The following is a 20,126-nucleotide window of genomic DNA, read 5'->3' on the forward strand; positions in this document are numbered from 1 at the left end:
GGGTGGCTGGGCTCAGCCTTAGAGATAAGGTGAGGAGCTCGGACATCCAGAGGGAGCTCGGAGTAGAGCCGCTGCTCCTTCGCGCCGAAAGGGGTCAGTTGAGGTGGTTCGGACATCTGATCAGGATGCCTCCTCGGCGCCTCCCATTGGAGGTGTTTCAGGCACGTCCCACTGGTTGGAGGCCTTTGGGCAGACCCAGAACACGCTGGAGGGATTACATATCTCATCTGGCCTGGGAACACCTCGGGGTCCCCCAGGAGGAGCTGGAAATGTTGCTAGGGAGAGGGACGTCCGGGGTGCTTTGCTTGGCCATGTTGCCCCCACGACCCTGCCTTGGATTAGCGGATGAAAGTGGATGAATGGAATGTAAATGTCATGTAGTGAAATGTATGTTGTGTAAGTGTAAGACTGACCCCATGTCCAATACAAAGGACATGTTATAAATAAATAACATTTCTTTAAAAAAAAATCTCTGTGATTCGATTCATACGTCCCAATTACTAGCCTACTGTATAAAAATAAAATGAAAAACTAAATATCCAAACATATAACCTGTATTGTTTTTACCCACGTCTTTTGACCAATTCAAATTGCGTTTTATACTGAAAATGTAGGCCTTTATATTCTATTACACAGACAGCATGACTAAGAGGGAAGCAAGCGTCAGCCAATTTAGTGAATCACTTCTTCTGGTGTATCACACCACTATCAAAGAAACTCACACAACCTGTTTTGGATCTAGAAAAAACACTTTTTATTTTAGAAACTCCTCCTGGCACAAAAACAAATAAGCATAGCCCATCACATTTATATCTAATTCACATCAGCGATTAGGTGTGTGCCAGATGTAGGTAAATGTGTGGAAATTACTGCTACAAAGTCTTTGAGGAGAGCCAGCGTCCACCGGATATCAAGCTGGTACATGACAACGGCGCGCGCTCCTAGACGGGAACGCGCACGCGGGGGCACGGCGTTAAACCACCTGACCGGCTCGGTGGGTTTTGGTTGGCAGTGTCGACTTCACAACGTTGAACAACGGCTCGGTGGGTCACGTGACAGCATCTGCTGCTGCTGGCTGAGCGAAGCGTGTTAGCAGGTAAACGAAAGAATAAACATGTGTTGTGTTAATGTTGTCGATTTAAAAAGCCGTTTTAACGATCCAATCGTCTCATCGTAAAAGTTTTACACTAGTTTTAGGAAAACCTATCGGTCGATTCAGAGGCACCGTTCGTCCCGTACGGCAGTTAGCCAACTAGCTAACTAACTCGCTAGCGTTGTATCCGTACTGTAGTGCTGCAGTCATTGTATGTGAACGGGCCGTTCACGTGCCGGGGCAGTTAGCCTGCTGCTCCTATCTGTCGTAGCTTAACATGAGCGGGCCACGCGTTTTCGACAACTTTTCTCCCCCACACACTGTGTAGCATTACCAGTACATGCCATTGGGTACCAGTTGTTGTAAATGTTAATATTATAAGCGGAGTTTGTTTGTTTCGTTTCTGTTATGTTAGCCTGCTGCCAACTTTAGCTAAATCTGCCTCCGAGGTAAGCGTGAAGTGACTAACGTTAACGTTAGCTTTTCTTTGGTGGACACAAAAGGGTACATCGTCGCACTTTGTTTATTTTTTTGTCACCGAGTGGGTGAGGCTATAGAAAAGCGATTACATTAACGGAGTGGTAAATTAGTAGCTTTGTCACATTGTTAATATCATGCCTGTAGAGTGTGGCGTTTAACGTTAGGGATCGTGTGTGTTTTTCACACGGAACAAAGACGAGCGGTAAGCTAGGCTAAAGCTAGTGGGAGCTAGTCGACCTAGCTAACGCTGCCGTGAATGCTAGCCAGTGCGGCTCATATTTCCGCCGAGCTTCTTGTAACGTTACCCTAAATAAGGTGACGATTCAGTCATGACTTACGTTAGATACGAGCGACTGGAAAACACTGATTACAATTGCTAAAATATCGAGTTGACATTAACTGTACTGTCCTGTCTAATGTTTTTTTTCTGTCAGCCAACATACGATTGCCAGACAATTGTATGTTCAAAGCCGGTGGATCTCGTTTTTCTGTGTCCCCACGCTGGCAAGTTGTCAGCAGGTAGTATTATTAGCTTAAACCAGTTACTGTATGTAACATAATCCAACCAACTGTAATTGTATGCTTTCGATTTCCTCAAGATACCTTTTAGCCTGGCACAGAGCCAGGGTTCTTGGTGACTAGGTTACTTATTACTTTTAATTAAATGCCAAATGCCTGTCGCCATGTCGACGTCGTCGATGTGGAAAAAGTGTTATAATACATAACACCCACCACATTTGCTGGTGCATAGTCAGTGTTTTTGTGTGGGAGACTGAGGGAGGATTGTAAGTTGACACCCGGACAGTCCCCTCTTGGCTGGCTAAATTTAACCGAGGTAGTGGGGGGCGACAGATGGGGTTATAGTCTTACATGGTGTACTTGACAACAGTGAGCTTCAATCTGCTCACATTCAGCATATTGTACTAGCATTGGGCATTTATTCTTTACTTTATCTTACTATGAATTGTGATGTAATGTTACTGTCTCTCAGGTAGCTGTCATTTCACAGTGGCTCTATCCTTTTTCTCTCTCCCCAGATTTTTCTATTTTGTACATACATTGTTTTGTATATACTGTATATGATGACTTCAGTGGTCAGCAATCAAACCCGGGGCACTCGGGACAGAACGCTGCCCACCACCACACAAACAACACAGCCACAGAAACAGATACAGGTGGGTTTAGTACACACAGTTGCACCCAGACCCAAGGAAATGTCCTACTCAATTAAAATGTAGTCTTTTTATTCTTTAGTACAATCCTAGGTTGCCTCACTTAGCATTGAGTGTTATCATATTGACAAAGGATTTTTAGGCAGCTACATTTTACATGGTACACCTTCAGCAGGATTGTAGTGTCTTTCATTGAAATATGTAAATAAAGCCAAGTGTCTGGTGGTCTGCCATGTGTTCCTGTTGTATTTTTTTCTTACTGAAGACTGTTTGTTTACCAGGCCACAGCAGAACAGATTCGTTTAGCCCAAGTGATCTACGACAAAAATGATGCTGACTTTGAAGACAAAGTCAAACAGGTAATGTGTTTGTGCATGTTCAGACATTTGAAATTCTTGGACATTGGGACCCTCAATGCATCTCGTGGTGACCTAACTTAACACTGTGTTTCTGTTTTACACACTTACAGCTGATTGAGGTAACTGGGAAGACTCAAGATGAGTGCATGGTAGCCCTCCATGACTGCAACGAAGATGTAAACAGAGCCATCAATTTTCTGCTGGAGAGCACCTCTGACACAGTAAGAGACTATGCGCGCACACGCATGCACACACACAAACCATTTTCACGTTTACATATTATGCTTGTTTTTGGATGTTTTATGAAAACTTAAACACCATGAACCGGGCAAAATTTAAATCACAAAGTAGGTGTATTTCATAGAGTTGACCTCATTCTCTGGTTTGCCTCTGTCAGAACTCCTGGGAGACTGTAGGGAAGAAGCGGAGCCTTGGGAAAGAAGGAGGACCCTCAGAGATAAAGGAGAGCAGGGAGAAGAAAGGAGGAGACAGGGAGGCTAGTCGTGGACGTGGGGCATCCAACAGGAGGGGCAGAGGCATCAGCCGAGGGCGTGAAGGTGAGAACATGAATAAAGCTGTTTGTCCTGTCTGTGTGAATTGCGTAGATGAACGTTCCTTGTCAGTCTGGTAAAATTGTGTTGTCTGTATTTGATGCATTGCTGACATTGACATTTAATTTGCTAAAGTATGCTGAGTATATTGAATTGTCAACTTTTCTTTGCTTTATTCAACTGTGAATTCCAAGCTGAATTATGGGAAAAAACGGCTCAGAGTTTCTTCTCCCAGTAAAATAATTTGAGTTTTTAATATTTTAATTTCCTTGTACCTTTTTTTTTTCTTGTTGGATTCCAGGTCGGTTAGAGGAGAATGGGTTTGAGGTGGCTCCTGGAGAAAGAGGGGGAGACCGTGGACGCAGGGGGCGAGGCAGAGGTAAGCAGTACAGAAAAGTACACACATTAAGTATTTTGAAAAAAATTGGCATTTTGTTAGCAATGAGTCCAAAGACACAAAGTTGGATTATAAAAAGATAATGGAAAAAGCGGTATCCATAGCTTCCAGTTGAATTTTCTAATGCTCTTGGATGTCCCAGTAAGATGAAGAGATTACCAGGCTAAAAACTGAAATGGGCATCTTGAAACTTAAGATTAAGGTTGATGGTAAACCAAAACATTGCCAAGCAAAATCTGCTTGTTGTAATTGAAGACACCTTTTTATAGGTTTTATGCATGGTTGGACGGATTGATGGATGTTTGTAAACACACTTGCCGGCAAAAGTGAAAGTACAGGCCAACCCCAGAGCCACTCTCATTTTGCTTTTTGCCTCACTATAGTTGTGGTTTTTGTTTTGTTTTCTGGCGCTGTGTCTCTTGGATATCAGCTGCTTATGGTCTGGTACCTGCTCGCTACCTTTTTTTTTAAATAAATCCCTGACTTCACCGTAGCACTTTCGGGGTACTTGCCCATAAACATAAACGTACACGGAAAATTCAGGCAGAGGCCAGAAAAATACACAGCCACGCACTTCTAGTACGAGTGATGATTGAGAAGGATTACTTTCGAATGAGTCTATACATTTTTTTTTTTTTTTTTTTAAAGGAAATTCTGCTTTAACTGCACTTTTATATAGGGAATTGTCTCAGATGTTGTTGGGCATGTTTTGGTGACGTAGCAGGCAACATATCTATTTGTGTCTGCAGGCACGTAGAGCATTGCAGCACTCAACATGTGTGGAATGTGCTCAGTCCCTGCAGCTGCTAGAGTGTGTGTTTGTTTGGGCGGGGCATGTCGTTGATAGATAAAGAGATTGGAGAAGGTGAAAGGGAGTAGAATCTGGCTGGATTTGTAGGCTTTCTTTTTAATGACACATGATCTAGAACGGCGAGGTCAATCAAGGCCTGATTCAGAAGAAACTGTGTCAGATGTCTGGTTATGCGGTAATAGGGGAGTTAACAGGGAAATAAATGTATTTGTATTTATTCTTTCGGCTGCTTGTCTTGAAGAATAGCTGTTAAATGACTTACATTTAAATCTTGACTTTAAAACATTCTTCCAAAAACAGACCTTTTGGGGTTTTTTTTAGACAGCTTGTCTATTACCTAAATGGTCCATGTTTGTATGGACTTGTTTGTATGTTTGTTTTGACAGCACAAATTTTTGTGATATTCTGATGTAGTTAACTACTAAATGCCACATTTAAGAAAGAAAAAAAAACAGGTGCAAAAACACGACAGAAAAGAAACCCAGACACATGTATGCAGATATGGTTTTTAACAGAAATGACAACTAGAATATTATCTAATGCTTGACAAAGGTCAATGATCAACACACTGACCCCCCCCCCCCCCCTTAATTAAGAGTTGAGGCTGAAAGGAACCAGTCAGCAGAGGTCATCTGTTTGTTTTGTTTGTGTCCTCAGGGGCAGGTGGCCGCGGTAGAGGCAGAGCAGCTGGTGGCAACAGGTTCTCCTCCCAGGGAATGGGGTAAGAACATGTGTTTAGTGTTAAGTCTTAAACCACAAGTAGGATGAGGAGGTGGTGATGGTTGTTACAAGCACATATCTAAAAACAAAGGTGTAGATGATTACGTTTCTGAATCTCCTCATTCAGCAGCATTAACAGAACAGAGCAGGCAGTGTTGTCTTCAGTTTCACTGATGTTGGCTCATCTTATCTCTGTTTCTTTCCCCTTCATGTTGTCTCTTCTTTCTACTCTCCACTCCTTTCAGCACCTTCAACCCTGCTGACTACACAGCCAACTCTGGAGCTCGTCAGGAGACATGGGATGGCAACGAACCTGCTGAGGGAACTGGTAAGGATAATGACACAAGATGTCATGTTTTGATGCAATTGTCTACTTTCACTGTAGAATAGCTTAATTGTCAGCTTAAAAGTTTGAGCCTTGTTTAGTTAACCTGCTCCAAATCGACAGATATTCCAGTTTCAGGCCACTAGGTGTCAAATATTAGCAAAATTTAAGTAGGAATAGGCAAATGAGTCTACACATTGGATTCAAGGGCTTAAATTTTTAGTGTTACATTAAAGCAGGTGGGGTGCTATATTTGTATCACTGCTTAATGGTTGCCGAGAACATATCATGAGTATGTGTGAATATGGCAACACTAACTTGGCTGCTGTTCTGTTTTGTTTTTTAGGAACATGGGGAGGCAATCTGGAAGACTGGACTGCAGAAGACTGGAATGAGGACGTAAGGCGGCACATTTTATTGATCTGAAAGAGATTTGCATTGCTTCAGTTAAAGGCTGTACACAAAGTTTGTTCACTTAAATTGATTTAAATCTGCACCGGTCTTCCTCTAGTGTTATTTTATTTCTCTTGTGATGTTGACTAATTAAATACTGTTAGTTAAGAGTCAGTGATTTTATCTGAAGGGTTGTTAATTTACAGTACAGCAGATATGCCTATATTAATCTGATGCCTGTGTTGGCACTTCTGTCTTTTATCACAGTTGTCTGAGACCAAAGTATTCACTGCCTCTTCTGCTCCAGCAAACCACATCACACCTGGACCCAAGTAAGCAAACTTGCTCAAAGTCAAGTAAACTAAAACACTGGAGAGCACAGGCTTTATTTTAAAGAGTAACTTTTTATTTAATCTGTGCTATTATCTTCTCCTTGTTGCCCCCCCCCCCCCTTCCACTCTTGCTTCTCTCTTATCTTCTGCTTCTCATCAGTGTGGACCTGGCTGGCCTACTGCCCAAGACTGGAGTGGCTGTAGGGGGTATGGACTCTGACTTGGGGGCGATAGTCGATGGCCCCTCAGCCGAGGATTTGGGCCAAAGCCTGGTGTTTACCAATTCCCACCACAACGGACGCACTGCAACACACAGCTACGCACACGCCACAGCCAACAGCTACGCCCATGCCGCCTCTGCTAGTACTACCTACGCACATGCTGCACTGGTACAGACAGCCACACATACGCACACTTATATACGTGCAACTTTCTGGCATGTTTATGTGCCCACACACTGATACGATGCCTGTGTATTCAGTTCTTGTTTTGCTTCTCTCACCTCCCAGTCCTCAGTCCTGGGTTCTGGTTTTGGGCCCCTTAATGCACCTAAGCCGACACCTGCCTCTGACATCAGGACATCAGAGCAGCTTAATGGGCCTCGGCTTGGTCAAAGAGTCAGTCAGACGTTGGCCACCGCCAGCAACATAAGTGTTTCCAAAGATGCAGGGCCATCTCCAATTCCGAACCCTGCTCCTGCCTCCTCTCCCTCTATAGAAGTCAAAGCTCAGAGAGTGGAGAACGGCCCTGTTACTGCCCAACACTGTAAGTTAAAGTTTCTCAAAGGAAAAAAAGAAATCTAACACAGAAATGTAAGAAGTGTATCAAATGTTAACTTATTGTTCTTAATAACATCAACACAAGAGGTACAGTGCACAATATACTTCACTACAGTAGGTATATGAATTATAATGTTATTATATTTATCTGAATTCTCTCTAGTGGAGATGAAGCTTCAACCAGAGCCATCAGCGGTGCTCAGCCAGCTGGCTCAGAGGCAACAACAATCCTCCATCCTTCCCACCACAGAGCCTCTGGGCCTGTCACATGCTCCACAGGTCCCCACACCGCCAGGTAGGGCTGCAGAGCAGTATCATGCTATGCCAGTAAAGGTGTGAAAGTCTGCTTAGCATACTGCATGACATTAGAGCTGCAACTCAACTAATTATTTTCATGACTGAATATATTTGGCAAACTGAAACTAAGGACACATCCACACTAAGAAGTTTTAAAATGCCTACCATTTGCTATGTTAACACCTTAACGTCCACACTGAGCCATACCTTACTCAGAGTTATGCCAGTTCAGTCCGATTTGGCCTTTGAATATGAATACCAGTGTATTCCTTTTTTCCCCGTATGGTTTAAACAGAGTTCAGTGGGATGTTCAGTGTGACAGTGACATTCAGGTAAAATAGTAAACAAGCTAACAGTGCCCAAGGCAGATTGGAGATGTGCAACACCATTTTTTTTTGCCAACACTAGATATCAAACAAAAGCTGAGACTGTATCATATTAAGTTGCTACGAGCTGTAAATTCACCAGTTTGAAGCAGAAGGTAGAAGATCACGTTATCTCAGAGCCTTACAATGCAAAGTGTCTCCTCCTCTGGGCAGCTGCATTGTGTCCACAGGTGCCTGAAGCAAAAAGTAGCATGAAAGTGAAGAGAGCTCACTCTGCAGCAAGACCTGGGGACTCAAATGACCCTAGAAGTAGCCTACACTGCACGCTGACTGGCAAAAAAAAGACTGATGGACTTGAAGCAATCTCAGTTGAATTAGGGGCCTCCAACTAATTTTTCAAATGTCCGATTTTGAGGGGGCAGCCCTACTACTCCTATGTTTTGGAACACCTAAAATGGACCTTTGAAAATGCGGTTGCCCCTGTTTCAGTTTTAAAGCACTGAGATGGCTTTTTAGTCTAGACAGGTAGAAGTAGAGCGTTTGGGAAAAAAAACAAAAAAAAACAACAGACACCTACGTTCACTTCCTAAATGGGCCTTACCAGTCACAACGTGTCAAGTATAAACATTATAGCTAGTCCCACACACCTTTTTGTGACTACTCCTTTCCCATTGACATGGCTTCCACCAGGGAGGGAAATACTCCCAGTACTGCACCAACATGTCACTGTATCGCTTTGAAACAACTCCCAATCTGTTTTCTGCTGCTTTTATTGTCCTTATACCTGCTTGTTCCTAGCAGTAACAGTTCCACCTCGTGATCAGTCCAAGCAAAGAAATCTGTCTTACTTTTTGCTATTGCTGTTCTTTTTCTGTCATATTTTCTGAAACTAAGCAATCAGGTTTCAGAGACGGCCTGCCTACTGTTTACACAAGCATGCACAGCCCCAATGTTCATATGGTCATGTGATGTGCATTTTCGGGCCTTTAGGTATGGGCCAAGATTATTTCTGAATTTGTGCTGAAAGGCTTGTGTACAGAGTGTTTTCATTTTAAAATGGCATTTTAAGATGAAAAAGAATGCGTGTGGATTAGATGATGCCTACAGAATAGATATGAAAGACAAATGCTCAGCACACCATGTAGCTGAGGCAGAGCCTTCTCTGTAATAGAAACACTAGCAGTATTTGTGCTGTAGGATCATGACAGTACTGCCATCTTCACCATCTTCTTACTATAACAATTACTTTGAGTTTAGTGCTGTGATTTTAAGGACTCTGTCAATCTCCTTCAGGTCATGAGTCCTCCGTCCCTCCTGTAAGAGACGGACCTTCTCCAGGAGTAAAGTTGCCAGGCATGGAGCCTTCCGTCGCAGAACCCCCTCAGCGGCAGCTAAAGACACAGAGACGCAGAGTACCTCCTCCTTCAAAGGTAAGCTTTTCTGATATCATACCTTTCTATCAGACAAGTGTAACAACTTCAATGCAAAAATAACAAGAGCAGTATTACTTGCAAGACAAGATAGAAACTGAATGTTGTCAGTGATTTATCTGCTCTCACTTGCTTGTCAAGACAAGCCAGGTAGCCGACTGGCTATGCGGTAGTGAAAGACCGGATAAAGTAGTTTAGTCAGGCTGTAAACGCCACTCCCACGACTTTACCTCTCATCATCAGAGATAATATCTTGTCAACAGCCACAGAGGGTGCAGATTAGTCTGCTGTCCCTTTCCAGTATAACCATCTTATTCATGTGTTTGCGATGCAGTTCACAGGACTGTTTTGACTTCACACATCTTTTAACCGTTCTACCACATTCATTTTTGACTGAAAATAACTTTCCACGCATTTTCCAACTTGTCATTCATATTGAAAAGTGTTGCCGTACAAAAACAACTTTTAAATCATCAGATTGGTTAAATATGTTGGCCATGTTCTACCAAATCGCCTCTTTCTCTTTTCAGATCCCCTCGTCAGCAGTGGAGATGCCGGGCTCAGCAGATATACCTGGCCTGAATGTCCAGTTCGGAGCTCTTGACTTTGGGTCTGAGGCTGGCAGTGGAACGGTGGACATGGCACAGACAGAGTCGGCTAGGGAGCAGTCCCCGGCCCAGGGCCCAGCTCCAACAGCTCCAGTACCCGCCATGCCTGTCCCCACTGCCGTTTCCACACAGCAGCCACAGAGCAGCCTGTTCTCCAAGCCAGGATCTGTGAGGTGTGTGTGAGTTGTTTTGTGTTGGTGTGTGAGGCAGAGGCTTGTATGTGAAGAATTTATCATTTAAGATTTTGTACATGTGTGTATTTGTGGATATGTCCAGTATAAAACCCTGAGTCATGCAGAAGGCATAGTTTATGATTGAGATAAAAGGGTTAAGAGAATGATGTTTCAGCTTGGTTACAGCTAGAAACTTTTTGCATGTTGAAAACAAAACCAGTAATAATCCTGCTTCTACTTCTGGCACATTCTCTGTATCCGTATTGTAAATTTACCTGTCTCTCTTCCTTTATCTCTGCTCCATGAACAGTGAACACATGAACAGCTTACCCACCTTACCCCCAGCCGTATCAGATCCCAGCTTCCCCTCACCATCCCTGGGCTTGCCCAGTGCCACACCCTCTCCCTCCATGGGTCTTCCCAGTGCAGCCGCCCCGCCCTCTTCTACAGCCCAGACTGCAGCCAGTCGTGTGGAGAGCAGTGGTCCAAGGTCCCTGCCACCTCATCTGGGCTTCTCTCAGAGCAAAGATGTGCCCTCAGCTGCTGCTCTCACAGTAAGGATAAACCTCTCTATGTATGTATAAGGGAGCTAAATGACAAGTGGATGTAGACCACTGCTGACACTTTCTTGAAACCTCAATGTCTGCTTAATGCCAAAAACCTGAATGATAAAACTAACCCTTTGGTAATTTCCTCTTCCTGTAGAATGGCTATAGTGGCATGAAGACGCAGAGCACACAGGACAGTAAGTACACTCAAGCCTTTTCAGTTCTAGAGAACTACTTGGAGTGGCCTGTCAGATTCAATATAATGAATATTGATTGCTAAATGCATCCGATGGGAAGTGGAAATAGTCCTTTCAGTGAAAGTGAATGAGGTTTGATAAAGACTAGGAAATACTCAGTCCCTCTTTTCCGTACGAATTTGTTTTATTCGGTTTAATTCTTTTATTCTCCCTCTTACAATCAGTCTCTCTTGTTCTTGTTTTAAACCAGCTACATCGTCATCGTCTAGAACAGTGAAAACTGAGTCTCCTGTTATGACGAGTGAAAGTGGCCACCACATCCCCTCCCCTGCAGTTACACCCTCGCACTCAACATCCATCCCCTCGCTCAGCAGGTAAGGGATGGTTCAGACACACCGTCGCATTTTATATTGCTTATTGATTAATCTTTTGTGTGTCCTCTTTTTTGTTGGGAGATAATGATGGTTACAAGCACATATCTTAATCCTTTATGTGGAATTACCTTTCACTGAATCTCCGTCCTCCTGCACATGTTTTCTGGGTAAAGTATTGATGTTGCTTTATCAGACTAAAGCATGCTGATTGAATCATTTTACTTTCTTCCCAGTCATGTGACCAGCACTCTCACATCTGGATCGGCCCTCGCCACAAGCTCCTCCCTTACTGTAAGTGTGTGTTCCTGCTTGCACACAGACACACAATTACTTTAATGTCACTCTACAGTTGTGGTAATTGAAGGACATCAGTTATTGTGCAGTTTGGTTATTTGAGTGCAGGACTTTTTACTGCTTAACTCTGAGTCTAAGTACAAAGCGATTTTTATTCATGAAGATTTTACCCATGCCTTGATCTATAAAAACAGTCGCTAATTCTCTGCTCACACACCCTGTCTGCTCTTGTCCTGTTACACCAGGTAAGTAACGAGGAGGGCAGTAGTAGCGGCAACCTCCATGCCTTCTCGTCATCATCGTCCAGCCAAGCTGTCAATTCCAGTCCGTCAGCTCCCCCGGCTGTCAGCAGCTCAACCACAAATGGTCTACATCCATCTGGAGCACCGGGACTGACACCTAATGGCACAAACCCCGCACTGTCAGCTGCAGGCAGCCGCACGGCACCTCTGCTCACCACCACCTCTGGTAGGCTCATGGCTTTACACAGGGATCGCAGGAACTAATTTACAAAAGGTTGTTTGAAATGAAAAAATGTATCACCTTTAAATATAATTCCTTTTGTTATCAAGCTGTTTTTACACTCAACTAAGACTGAATGTATTCAAACACATTTCTTTGAATATGTACAAATATATATGCACAATATATGCAATAATATGCACAAGATCCATTATCTACTTAATGTCCAAAACTTGATATTTATGTCAAGTCAAAAATCCTTGTTTGTCTTCTTTGCTCAGGTAAAGCTCCTCCCAACTTAGCCCAAGGAGTGCCACCTCTGCTGGCCAACCAGTACATCATGGGCCCAGGTGGCTTGCTCCCTGCTTACCCGGTAACTAATTATTCCTAAGTGTTTGGGGTTTTTTTTGTTTGTTTTTTTTGTTTGTTTTTTTTCCTTCCAATGAGAAAAAGATAGGGTGTATCACAAAGAATAAGCCCTTTATACACAGAGATCGCACTAAAGAGCTGCTACGAAGTCCCCTCTCTATGTCACCCTTGCATACTTGCACAGAACCAAACAACATCAGCATCATGCCGCTCCAGTGTGTGATTTCAGACAGCATGCTGGCATCGCAGACGCAAAAGAGGTGTGACAGGCATGACATGTAACCCAACAGTGTCACCCTCTAGTGTACATATAATGTAGCATCAGCAGCAGATCTTTACTCTGTTGATGACTGTTTTAGTAGGTTCCGATGAAACATGACATCCGTGTTAAGCACTGAAACACTGGCTAAAGCTTAGTAGATGCCAAAATGGGTAGAGGATGAGGTTTGGTTGAGACTCCAATGTATAACGTTTCACTAAATCTTCCTTCTAACATCTTCATTTCAACAGCAGATCTATGGATACGAGGACCTGCAAATGCTGCAGTCTCGCCTCCCTATGGTGAGTCTGTTTCTTCTGCCCTGTGCCCTGCTACTTATCACTTTGGTTCTTGTGTTTTTGTAAATCAGCAGTGTGCTTTCAAATGTGCTTTTCAAAGAATTGGCAATCCAGGCATTCCAAAAATATATAAATGAGAAAGGAAATATTTAAAAGCAACATGTTTGAACCACTGTAGGTTTTCCCCGTTTACATATTCTCGGAGTGGCTGGATTACCTTCCTGTGCAGCCAGTAATCTTTTTTAGTTCCCCGTATTCCTGCTAACTTCAGTAAAAAAAATCTGTGTCCTTTCTTCTGTTGCATGGCAATTTAACCAGATTTCCAAAGTAGTAAAATATGTGTTGATGGGAATAGCAACAAAATGGGGATGGCTTTTTATGGTATTAATATTTTTTCTCTTCCTACACAGGACTATTATGGTGTAACATTCCCCGGTACTACGGCTACTATGCCTGGGCGAGATAATCTGGCCAATAATCTATATTCTGGTAAATAAAATTTCATGTTGTTTTGGAGTTTCTGAGCTGATATGTCTACTGACCTTCTGTTATGTTTCAAGATAGGCTGTTAACTCACACTGAAACTGAACAATTGAAACAGTCTCTCAGTGCATTTTATTTATAGCAGTCATTTTTGCACTTCAGTATGTTGAATTAAGCACAATTGATTACATTGACATGGCAATTTTAACCCATCAGCGGGTGTGACAAAGTGCTTTGCTTTTCTCAATTATGTGGCTTCTTTGCCAATTCATGTTAGCTGACCAATAGATGGGCAAAGAAATTTTAGAATAAGTTTTTAAACTTCAGTTTTGTCTTCCCTACTCTCAATTTCTGTCCAGGTGAGGCAACAAAGTTTGGCAGGAATGATTCATCATCTCCAGCTCCCCCAACCAGCCTGTCTACAGCCGGGGTTCAGTCACAGCCCCAGCAGGCTCCACAGGCAGGAACACAGGGCCAGGGGCAGGGTCAGGGCCAGGGGCAGCAAACACAGAACCAAGCCTTCCTCAATCCCCCTCTGCCCCCTGGCTACGGATACACTGGTAAGAGAAGTAAAATTATAAGTCATAATGAAGATGTTGAACAATCTTATTTCTAGTCAACTCAGCCATGCGCTTTGTATTTACTCCTAATGTAAAATTCCAGCTTTAGCTACCACCTTCCCTCTGTTTATTTTTAGCGTCTTATTTAAATATTTATGAGAAGTCTGTTAAGTTGTTGGCAAATGTGCGAGTGTCAGGAACTGCTTGGTTCATTTTTGATTTCCAAGGGCTGTTGTCAACGGCTGTAGACCAAAATGCCCTCAGATGCAGTTGGATGGACCTGCAATCAATCAGAGCAATGAAATGTGACAAAGCGCTCAGCAATGGAAAAATGTAAACAGCCTATAGCGTGCCAAGATGAGCTCTGATAGTGCAGCGTCAATATATCTGTGATCGAGTGTTGCAGTTTTTGCCATGAGAACCTGAAAATAGTACTTTAACAGAAAGTTCCACATCAGCTGCAGCCATCTTGGTTGTTTTTTCGAAAATGCCTTAACAGCACTCCACTTTACTAAGTTGGGTTTATGCTTGCTGTAGAGTATCTGGTGTGAAGGTGTATGTCGCCACTCATTTCTTGTTAAGTGCAAAGGCTCCATAAATTGTCAGTCATCATCTGAAACATCTTGGATAAAAGGTTGTGATTGGCCCAACCTGGCCCAGAAACCTGCCTTTACAGGAGGAGGACCAGATGCATCTGCCAGACCAAATCAAACATGAGCTCGCAGATACATCTGGTTCCCAGGCAACAAGGCTTAACAATTATTTTCAAATTAAAAGTGAAAAGTTACAACTGTTAATGTAGACACAAAGTCAATTTGTATTTGTGTAGATGCTCTTAATGTAACACTGCCTACTGCTCTGTATAATAGAACCCTTTTTGTCATTGTTGCTTATAGACCGTTACATAGGGATTGGCTTTCATTGCACATGGAATATATCTCTGAATTGTTGTTTTCAGGTCTGCCGTACTACGCTGGTGTGCCGGGGGTTCCCTCAGCCTTCCAGTACGGCCCCACCGTCTTTGTGCCTCCTGCTTCGGCCAAGCAACCTGCAATGGGCCTGGCCAACCCCTCCAATCAGTATCACCAACAGCATCAGCCCAGTTACGGACAGCATGCATATGGCACAGGTAAGACCAGGACAAAATAAGAAGGCTCCGACTGATGTTTTCAGATAATTAACACTGAACATTTTTAGTCACATGTTCAGTAATGAAGTAATAATAAAGTTTTCTTGTGAAGATTACATCCAGTAGTTTTAATTTGGCATTTAATATGACAGCACAGGTTTCTTTTAAATTATTGCTGCCATAATATCACAGTATCACAAACTCTCACAGCAGCTTGTCATGAAAAGTAGTTGAGTGTCATTTGATTAGCTTCAGCAGTTTGACTAGTTATTGTCTGAATCATCAAAAGTGAACAAGCTACACTCTTGTAGAAGTTGAGAAATTTGGCAGGATTTACTATTTATAGTCCATAGTGGCAACATTTTTTGACATTAACATGTATTGTGAGAAATACGGGGTGTGTGTACTGGGACCTTGGCATTAATCAGGTGTGTGGAGTGTAGAGAGGCCATTCCATTTCCAACCCTTTATACATGTACACCAAATGCTGCATGCGTGTGTGGAACCGGGCCTGTGTGTGTTTTTTGCTTGTGCTGCATGCATAGCTCAAACCCCCTTGCTGAAGTTGGACGCGGCTCAATATAGACTCAGCTGCCATTTTAGTCAGGTTACCTTACTGCCTCTCTCTCCCTGCCCCCCCTCTCTTTTCTCTTCCCATCCTCTTTCCTCCTCCTCCTCTTCTTCTCTTCACCTCACCTGTTCACCGTCCTCCTCTTCCTGCCCCCTCTCTCTCTGTCCTTTGCTCGCTCTGCCTCTTCTCTTCTTCTGTACTCCTCCTCCTTCAGCCTTTGATGACCTGTCTCAAGCCCACGGTGGGGAGTACAGTAAGGGAGGGTACGGAGGCTCTGCCCAGTCACAGGCCAAGTCAGCGGGCAGCGGCCCAGGGAAAGGTACATACACAACACACGTGCGCACACTCTGACAACACAGTAAAGTCAGCGGGCATTTCCCTGTGGGAAAAACGGATGTACTCACAATTGCAGATGATTCAACAGTCAAGAGTGTTCTGGAGGAAGGTGTGTATATGCACGCGTGTGATTGCACTTTGATGTGCACAGAAATGGATACATGCAAAGGGGTGACAAAGTGAGAAACATGCCTCTGCGCCTCCTCACTTAATGCTTCTTCCTACTGGCTGGCCCCCCTCTTACTAACAGTGGACATTTAGCGCTTAATATTCAGTTATCATCAGTGAAGTGACGCAGTTGTACTTTCCCCCCCTTAACCCTTTTATTTCCCTGTCTTCTCTATCATTTTCTTCTACCCCCTTTTTTTGCTTTCCTCTCTTCTCCCTTATATTCCAACCATTTCCTATTCCCTCTTTTCATTCTCCTCTCAGCACCAGGACTGTCAGGGTCAGGTACCAGTGGAGGAGTACCTGACATGGGAGGATCAATCTACAGTAAAACTCAGGTGAGTGACTTGCTGTTCTGTTGTATGCCTGTGTGTAGATCAAGGCTAGGGATGTCAGTTTTGGTTAGTTTTGCTTTGACAGCCCTACACCTATTAACCAGTAACTAACAAGTTAATTTTTCACAAAGAAAAAAGCAAAATGAGGTGACATACAAGAGGCGTTTCCTGTTATTGCTGCGCTTCATTGATTCAGTTAGCTTTAGCACCACATTTCAAAACATTATCAATTTAGAGGTTCAGAAATTTTAATATTTTCTGTTGGCTTTTCTGGAAGACAGCTGGCTAGCTGCATTAACATGTGGAAACATAGTCCTCTGGTGAGCGAACATTAGCCTTGGCCTCTGCACTGCACACCACCGGGGTCGAGTGAACACTAGCTAGCAGCGTTGCTCATTTGGTGAATACAGCTAGCAACGCTGACCCAGTGGCAGGACTTTGCTGTGGAAACAGAGTAATGACATGCCAGTCACCCCACAGGTAGCACCGGTAAATAAGCAGCTTCATTCTGAGCTGCAAAACCCCTTTAGCACTGTAAACAATGTCAGCACCACTAGCTAATAGAGTGTGCCAGTAAACCCGGAACTCCGTTAGCGCTTTTAGCACTTCCGGTTCTCTCGTCTAAAAGTCAATACGTTTTTTTTTTTTAATGGGATTTTGGTAAAATGCCTCAAATAATGTCTGTGGTTAACAAAAGCTTAAGCAAGTTTCAGGTTTTGTTCTACAACATAAAACATGTCAGTAAACACCCTACTTGTGAATTTTGAAGCTTTTACGTGTCGTAAAAAAAGGCGGTTGCTAACAAGATGCTCAATACGACTACAAACCCTGTCAGGGACATTAAACATCATCACACCCGAACAGGCGAGAGTGCTGGCAGTCCGCCATTACAGCTTCTTATTCTTAAATACCCAAATTTTCCATCACACTTAAACAGTCCGATTTCCCCATTATACAATGTTTTTAAAATAAAGCGGCTGAAATCAGTTGAAAGCTTAGTGGCGGTGACGTCAAGAGTCATGCGACCGTGGAATAGTCATGTAGTCCATTAAAGCCTAACGTTAGCTTTTTACTTCTGGCGATCGCATTTAAGCTTCAAATGCGGTATGAAAGGTGTTCATATGTGAAGATTATCTCACTGAACAAAACCTGTAAGTATCATAAACTTGTGTTAGCCACAGAGCTTATTTTCTGACATAATCCAAAACGCAATGCAAAAATCACATTCACTTTCTCTTCCGGGAACCAGCGCGATCGTAAACTTCCGGGTTTTGACGTCAGCCCCGGCACACTCTATTGCTAACTGTTCTAGCAGAGCTAATAACAACAATGCTAAAGGGGATTTGCAGCTCAAAATCGACCCACTTACTTAACAGTGTGACCTGGCAGGAAAGAGGCAGGTTAGGTAATAGAAGTCTTAAAATAACACCTGCATTACCTTTTCTAAAAATGCTGTTCTTAATCAAAATGATGTCCACATAGTAACCGCACAGGATCTTGAATAGCCTGTTAACTTCAGTTATAAATTAAGCTTGGATACAAGAACTTGTTTGCAAGGGATTTTTATGTTAAGCTAAATGAAATTGCCATTTATTATGACATATTTATTATTTCTAAACCTATTGTCCACGCATTTGTCAATATAGTTGACCTTTATTTGCAGTTTTAACCTTCTGTGTCTTTTCTCTGTGCTCCTCAGTCATTTGACAAGCAGGGCTTCCACACGGGGACACCGCCTCCCTTCAGCCTGCCTTCAGCACTGGGGGGAACAGGGCCCCTGAACCCCGGGGGTGCTCCGGGCTACGCCCCTGCTCCCTTCCTGCACATCCTGCCACCCCACCAACAGCCCCACTCCCAGCTGCTGCATCATCACCTCACACAGGACGGACAGGTAAACCAAAGTGTCTGTGTATACATCAGATTGTGCCCACCCAAGTTTGAATCAATCGAGCTGTTTTGTTGTTGTGGGTGTTTATATGAGACACTCATGTTTTCTGAACAGTTGCATGTTTTGGTTAATGGACATGGATGGACAAGAAGTGTTGGGCCTGAGCCTGATTTAAAAAAAAAAAAAAAAAAAAAAAACCCAAAAAAGCTCAAGTCACCTTAAGTCTGTATTGTACAGTAACAGACATTCGTGACATGAAATGTGTTTGAAATAGCCACTCCGATACAAACTAGACTGTGTGTAAATTTGGAGTGCTGCTGGAATATACCATACAGTAAACCAAAGTCAAGTGTTCGTTAATTTATAAAGAAATAGGAAGATGAGTATGAACCTGACCCGACTCGAGAAATTCCGGCCGAAGCTCAGTCAGCTCCAGGCAGAGAATCAAAAGTCAGACACATAAGGCTTTTGTTTGAGCAGTCAGCACTGGGACTTTAGCCTGATGGTTCCTGGACCCTCAGCACTACCAAGGGAACAGATGTTTTCAGGGGGCAGGGGCCAAAAATCTGTAGGTCCCCGTGGGTTGTGCTAGTGAAGTTGAGTCTCTTTAAAGGTTTCTGGAAATGTTCCTGCAGCTGAAAAGGCCAATTAACAACACAGGAAATTGAATAAACTTATTAGTGACTTACCTTGTTTTAATCATTACTGTCTGAATGTTTTTCTTTTTCTCTGAAGGGTGGTCCTGGTCAGCGCAGTCAGTCCAGCAGCATGCAGCAGAAAACCCAAGGCAGCAAGTCCAGCTACGGCAGCTCACCCTACTGGGCCAACTGAGGAATGCTTCCCACTCTCCACTCCCCCAAAAGGCTGTGTGTGCGTGCGAGTGTGTGTAAAGCTAAAACATAAAAAACAGAGACACACTACCCTCACTATGAGCAACCTTGGGCCTGCTCGCCCCGTTCCCCCCACCTCCACAAGTCCTCATAAGTCTTTTGGGTTCTCTCTTCCCCCCCCTTTTCAAAATTGGTTGTACATGTAAGATATTTATGTATGTATTTATATATATATACTGTATATGTAATAGTAGAACATGAAATGTGGTTGCTGCATTTTATTTTTGAAGGACTTTTTGTTTACTTTTTTCAAAACTGCAGGAAAAGATGTTACATTAAGACAGAATGAGATGATGGTGAGAGAGCGAGTGAAGACGAGGAGTGATCTAAAACTTCCTGTAAGAAACCAGAAAAAGGAAAAGGAGAGAGCTATAGCACTGATTGCGTATGAGGACATTTCAGATGGGGGTGGGGTTTATAATAACTAACTGCATCTGTCTCGTCTTTTTTTTTCTTTTTTTTTTTCTTTTTTTATACATAACTTCCTGAATGACCAGGCTCTTCCCCCGAACTTCATTTTGTAGCTTCCTGTCTTTCCCCTCCTGCCTCTCTCCCTCCCTTCTTCTTCTGGAGGGCTGCCTAGTCTCCTTTTGTCATCATGTCCCCATTAAAGACAGACCTGCCCATCTAAATTTTATATTTTAATTTAATTTTAACCCTGATTTCCCTCGAAATAAAAGTTCTGAGCAGTTGGAAGTCTGACTTTCTGAGTTTTTTG

The 20,126-nt window shown here is 43.2% G+C and overlaps 1 protein-coding gene and 1 non-coding gene across 4 annotated transcripts; both read left to right on the top strand.

Annotated features, from left to right (window-relative positions):
* The first annotated feature begins 1,004 nt into the window (after nt 1–1,004).
* LOC125889895 (ubiquitin-associated protein 2-like) lies at nt 1,005–20,104 on the top strand. Of its 3 annotated transcripts, XM_049578150.1 has the most exons (30): nt 1,005–1,096; nt 2,611–2,748; nt 3,027–3,104; nt 3,215–3,325; nt 3,502–3,661; nt 3,957–4,034; nt 5,521–5,584; nt 5,829–5,911; nt 6,255–6,307; nt 6,569–6,633; nt 6,794–7,022; nt 7,143–7,398; nt 7,576–7,707; nt 9,329–9,465; nt 9,996–10,246; nt 10,557–10,800; nt 10,952–10,991; nt 11,242–11,365; nt 11,599–11,656; nt 11,905–12,127; nt 12,403–12,494; nt 13,001–13,051; nt 13,459–13,537; nt 13,891–14,091; nt 15,050–15,220; nt 16,006–16,110; nt 16,204–16,236; nt 16,560–16,633; nt 18,330–18,521; nt 19,254–20,104. In XM_049578150.1, exons 2-30 carry the CDS (start codon nt 2,653–2,655, stop codon nt 19,347–19,349), a joined length of 3,576 nt encoding a protein of 1,191 aa, XP_049434107.1. In that variant the 5' UTR covers nt 1,005–1,096; nt 2,611–2,652; the 3' UTR covers nt 19,350–20,104. The 3 variants fall into 3 exon arrangements, with proteins under 3 accessions (XP_049434107.1, XP_049434108.1, XP_049434109.1); XM_049578151.1 differs by lacking the exon at nt 16,204–16,236; XM_049578152.1 differs by lacking the exons at nt 16,006–16,110; nt 16,204–16,236.
* Nucleotides 11,438–11,513, top strand: LOC125891028 (small nucleolar RNA SNORD121A). Its single transcript, XR_007449599.1, has one exon. It is a non-coding gene; the product is annotated as a small nucleolar RNA SNORD121A (small nucleolar RNA).
* Nucleotides 20,105–20,126: the final 22 nt, after the last annotated feature.

Source organism: Epinephelus fuscoguttatus, linkage group LG6 (assembly GCF_011397635.1).
Source record: "Epinephelus fuscoguttatus linkage group LG6, E.fuscoguttatus.final_Chr_v1".
Taxonomy (NCBI): Eukaryota; Metazoa; Chordata; class Actinopteri; order Perciformes; family Serranidae; genus Epinephelus; species Epinephelus fuscoguttatus.